Raw genomic sequence first — 211 nt, 5'->3', positions numbered from 1 at the left:
TGCTCCTCGACTCACCATATCCTGCAGGCTGATCCTGTGGTCCTCGAGGTTCGTCTTCTTTGCAATGGCCTTGAGAAGGAGCGAGTATTTGGTCAAACGTTGCATAGGTTGAACGAGAATGTCCATCAGTCTGAGTCGATTGCATTCCTTCTGAGTCTCGCACCACTGCAACGGAAGCGAAACGTCTTGGGCACGAATTTGGCACAAGGGG

General features: G+C 51.7%; 1 protein-coding gene across 1 annotated transcript in view; it reads right to left on the bottom strand.

Annotated features, from left to right (window-relative positions):
• LOC119591536 (pleckstrin homology domain-containing family G member 5-like) overlaps positions 1-211 on the bottom strand; it is a gene marked incomplete at its 5' end in the record, with an annotated part of 10,063 nt that overhangs the window by 8,546 nt on the left and 1,306 nt on the right. The window contains 1 exon segment of the mRNA XM_037940286.1: positions 16-165. Coding sequence (XP_037796214.1) covers positions 16-165 — 150 coding nt within the window.

This window comes from Penaeus monodon, chromosome 28, assembly GCF_015228065.2.
Source record: "Penaeus monodon isolate SGIC_2016 chromosome 28, NSTDA_Pmon_1, whole genome shotgun sequence".
Taxonomy (NCBI): Eukaryota; Metazoa; Arthropoda; class Malacostraca; order Decapoda; family Penaeidae; genus Penaeus; species Penaeus monodon.
Note: the sequence above shows the minus strand (reverse complement) of the source record. Positions and strands in the feature narration are given on the sequence as shown.